Here is a 4,178-nt window from a genome sequence, read left to right on the forward strand (position 1 = left end):
GAGGCCTGGAGCTGGGACCTGGGGGGGCAGGGCCACGGTGGAGGGCTGGGGGCCGGGGGGCCAAGCCAGGTACTGGGGGGGTGAGGCTGTACAGGTGGGGCCGGGCACTGGGAGGCAAGGCCAGGGACTGAGAGGTTGGGGGATGAGGAGGGAAAGGCTTGATAGGTGAGCCTAGAAGACTGGGTTGGGAGATTAGAGCCAGGCAGGCGAATCCAGGGACTGAGGAATCAGGGGATCCAGGGCTGAGATCCACGGGGGTGAGCAGGTGCCACTGTTCTGGCTCTAGCAGAGAGGGCGTCAGCAGCACTGCCAGGTCTGGGTGCACACAGCTTGAGCTGCTGGGCCCTGGTGCTTGATCTGTGCAGACCAGGTCTTCGTTGGGTGTGGCTGCCCAATGGCAGAAAGGCTCTTCTCCATTCTAGGAGATCCCAAGGTACCGGTGCTGTATGAGGTGGAGCGGACCCGCACGGGGAGGAGCTTTTCTGTTCGCTCAGTGAAGGCCATACAGCATGGGAAGCCAATCTTCATCTGCCAGGCCTCCTTCCAGCTGGCCCAGGAGAGCCCTGTGCAGCACCAGTTCACCATGCCTACGGTGCCACCCCCTGAGGAGCTGCTGACCCAAGAGGAGCTCATTCAGAAGTTCCTGGAGTGAGTGAAGAGAAAAGGAGGCGTTGCGGACTCTCTTCTCTGCAGCTTGGGATTAGAGAGGTGCAGGGACAAAAGCATATTGGGAAGGATTTGAGTGACTGTTTGAGGAGTTCTTAAGTGCCCTTGGAAAGGGTGTAGAGAAGCAGAACAGGACAGGAGCTGTGCCATTCCTGCTTTTCTGTGTGGTCCTGGGTACCCGCGTTGTTGAAACTGCTGCCAGCCAGACCCATCCTAGGTCTGCTGGACACTTGGCATTAATGTCGGTGTTCTGTGTTGGTCTAAAGGGATCCTAACTTGGCAGAGAAATACAGAAAGCATCTCAACAAGATTCAAGCYGAGGATGTGCCGATTGATATCAAGCCTGTGAACCCGCCGGATGTGTCCTGCTTAAAGCCACAGGAGCCGAAGTACCTCTTCTGGGTGCGAGCACGAGGCTACATCGGTARGTACTGCCACAGCGGTGGCAGCTGCCTCGCAAACAGAGGGCTCGGGCTGAAGCGCACAGTAATGCTGTGGGGCAAACTCATGGCAAAGTGGGCTGAGASGGCATGAAAAGGTGCCTGTTTAACATGCTCAGTTACTGCAGGCTTTAGCCAAGGGGGCGTAGCYGGGTAACAGCTATGGAACAGCATTTCAGCTCTGCCCAGGTAATAGCTGCACTTCCCAAGAGAGCAGAGCTTTTGGGAGCTTCGCCTCATATCCAGATTTGTCCCACAGCCACCTCACAAGCTGCTGCATGCTGATTGAGTCATTCTGGTCGCTTTACAGGAGAGTGTGACATGAAGGTGCACTGCTGCGTGGCCGCCTACATCTCTGACTACTCCTTTCTGGATACGGCCTTGCTGCCCCACCGACAGTACGATGTCAAATTCATGGTGTCCCTCGACCATTCCATGTGGTTCCATGCTCCCTTCCGAGCTGACCACTGGATGCTATACGAGTGTGAGAGCCCCTGGGCTGGTRAGTCCTAATGGCATTCCCCGGGGACCCTATGGGTCTGGCAAGGATGGCCCTGTGCCTCTGGGGAGGYGAAGGGCAGCAGGTAAGAGGTACTCATTGCAGGGGCATGCCGAGGACTCGTGCAGGGACGACTGTGGCGCAGGGATGGGGTCCTGGCTGTTACCTGTGTGCAGGAAGGTGTCATCAGGGTGGCACAAAAGCCCAACCAGAGCAGACTCTAGCTGAGGAAGCTGGTAGCAGCAGTTCTACCGATCCTTCCTGTGTGAGAGCAGCAGCCAGGCACGCGGAAAAGGCTGCACTGCAAACATGAGGACCAAGCCACRATCCCGAGCAGCAGCAGGGAGAAGCACGGAGCTAGTGTGGGCTGAACCCAGCACAGCTGGGAGGGCCAGTGCATGGAGAACACTTGTGACTGACGTGGACCTGCACAGACTGCAGTGGCATCAACTTTTATTGACTGTTAGCTGCACAGTGCATAGCCGTACACTATCCTCAGCCACTCCTCACCCATCTTAAATAAAGCCATCACGTGAACAACTGAGCTCTGTCCTCTGGAGTTTGTCCCTGACTCTGGAATGACTGTGCTCAACTCCTTAGGGAACTTCCTCTTGGCTGGGGGAAGAGTGGGCAGTGCTGGGGGGCACTTGGGAGCTGGCTGTGTGCCTGCTGCAGACCGGATCGCAGGAGGGGAAAGTGCTAACAACACACACGTGACTTCCCTTTCTCACTTCTCCTGCCCTCTTTGTGCCCCAACATATTAGTTGCTGCTTCTGCTCTCCCCTTAGTCTCCTCCAAAGGCCTGGCTGCTCCTAGCACACCCTCGCAGCAATGGGAAGGGGAACAAATCAGTTCCCACCTCAGCTTGGGAGGCTCAAAGGCTTCCTGTAAATCAGTGCCCCTGCGATCCCTTGGGGGAAGTGAAGCTGAACAGACGCTGCAGGAGCTTCTGTCCTTTCTCCTATCAAGACTTTATTTAATAAAGTCTTTTTTTATAATGTAAGTTTTATTGGAAGTTTCTGGCAAAAGCTGCAGACTTTGCCAGAAGTCAGCCTGTTCCTTCAGCGCAGTGCCAGCATGTCCCAGCTACAATTCCTGCCTACTTCCAGAAGCTCCCTTCTCGAGAGCAGCTGGCTCCCTGGCAGGGAGGCAGAGAGCACCCAGCACTGAGGGATGAACTACCTGGCTTTAAAAGTGCATTTTCTAGAGAAGCAGCTGCCCAGTGAGGCCAGCCCCCACGTGCAGCTTCTGCCGATATCCTGCCTAAGCCTTACGCAAACACAGCTCTGCCTCTGAGCTCTGGCCTGGCCTGTGACACCACCTTCATTGCTCCCAGCTGCCCCTAGCCCCCCATGTCCCCTGAGAGACTAGCTGTCCAGCCCCACTGGCCACAGGCCACCTCCTCGCGGTGCGGGCCCCAGCGCTGGGGAAGGGTGCTCAGTCCAGAGCCTCCTTGATTAGACACTCCTTCAGGGTAGGCTGTTGCTGCAAGGGAAGCTCTGCCTCTTGCAGGTCCTGCAGCCGGGCCTCGGACTGCCGCTTGTCCTTGCCCACCTTCCAGGCCAGGTGGATGTGGGCCTGGAGGAAGGGTCCCAGCAGCGGGTGGCTGTCCTGGGCCTCCAGGAGCTGCAGAGCCTGCTCGCAGCAGCTGTGAGCCTCGCTGAGCTGGTCCAGCTCCTGGTGGCAGACAGCGAGCCCCGCCAGCGTCAGGAGGAAGCGGCCGGAGTTGCAGACCCCCAGCCGGTCCTGCAGCCGGTAGGCGTTGGCCCAGGTGGCCAGGGCCTCGCGGTACATGCCCGTGCAGGTGAGGCGCTGTGCTGCCCGCAGGTCCTGCAGGAAGAAAAACTCCAGGAACTCGGGGGAGCGGCGGATCTCGGCGATGGAGTGCAGGTGGGACAGGAACTGCTCGAAGGCCCGGCTCCGCTTGGCGATGGTTTCGGCGGTGAAGTTCCGGCGCAGCCTCTTCCTGGGGAAGGCGATGCCAGCCATGTCGCAGCCGAACCGGCAGCGCAGGCGGCGGTTCAGCCTCTCGAAGTCCGAGTAGCGCCGAGCGATGGTGGCGGGGGCCTTGTCGAACTGGCCCGAGCGGATCAGGTAGATGGTGTAGAGCTGCGGGGAGAGGCGGGGCTGAGGGCAGCGCGGCGGAGGCGCCAGGATGCCGCCGGTGCCGGTGCCGGTGCCGGTGCCGCAGCGAGGGCTGTGCACACAGCGGCGCGGCCGCGCAGCCGGGGCAGCCGCCCCGGGAAGGTTTGCCGAGGCGGTGGGGAGCAGGCGGGTGGCAGCGSAGCCACRGCGCGACAGTTACCTGAGGCTCATCTGAGCCGCCAGCGCCGTCAGGGCAGCACAGGGAAAGACAGAGAGAAATGAGCGCCGGCCCCGGGGGACGCGGAGCCCCGGGGACGCAGCCCGGCCCCGTGCCGCCCCCGGCCGGGCTCACTCACCACGTACTTGGAGGAGCGCTCGCTAACCACGCTGGCGCTGGTGACCTCGAAGAGCAGCCGCTGCGGCGCGAGGCTGCTCCGCGACCTCCTCCACAGCTCCTGGAGCTGGCGGGTCAGCAGGCTGCTGCCGCC

The 4,178-nt window shown here is 60.4% G+C and overlaps 2 protein-coding genes across 2 annotated transcripts; one reads left to right on the top strand and one right to left on the bottom strand.

Moving 5' to 3' along the window:
• Positions 1 to 116: 116 nt before the first annotated feature.
• Positions 117 to 2,149, top strand: ACOT8 (acyl-CoA thioesterase 8). The gene is made up of 4 exons (XM_085318046.1): positions 117 to 648; positions 933 to 1,090; positions 1,417 to 1,608; positions 1,711 to 2,149. The coding sequence occupies exons 1-4, from the start codon at positions 395 to 397 to the stop codon at positions 1,827 to 1,829; spliced, it is 723 nt and encodes a 240-aa protein (XP_085174172.1). The 5' UTR covers positions 117 to 394; the 3' UTR covers positions 1,830 to 2,149.
• Positions 2,042 to 4,178, bottom strand: SNX21 (sorting nexin family member 21; the record flags this gene model as incomplete). Its single annotated transcript, XM_085318006.1, has 2 exons — positions 2,042 to 3,714; positions 4,047 to 4,178. Coding segments are annotated over 2 exons (804 nt in total), but the record flags the coding sequence as incomplete, so codon positions are not given.

The sequence above is a fragment of the Rhea americana genome, unplaced genomic scaffold (assembly GCF_003343005.1).
Source record: "Rhea americana isolate MKP2758 unplaced genomic scaffold, rheAme1 scaffold_514, whole genome shotgun sequence".
Classification (NCBI taxonomy): Eukaryota; Metazoa; Chordata; class Aves; order Rheiformes; family Rheidae; genus Rhea; species Rhea americana.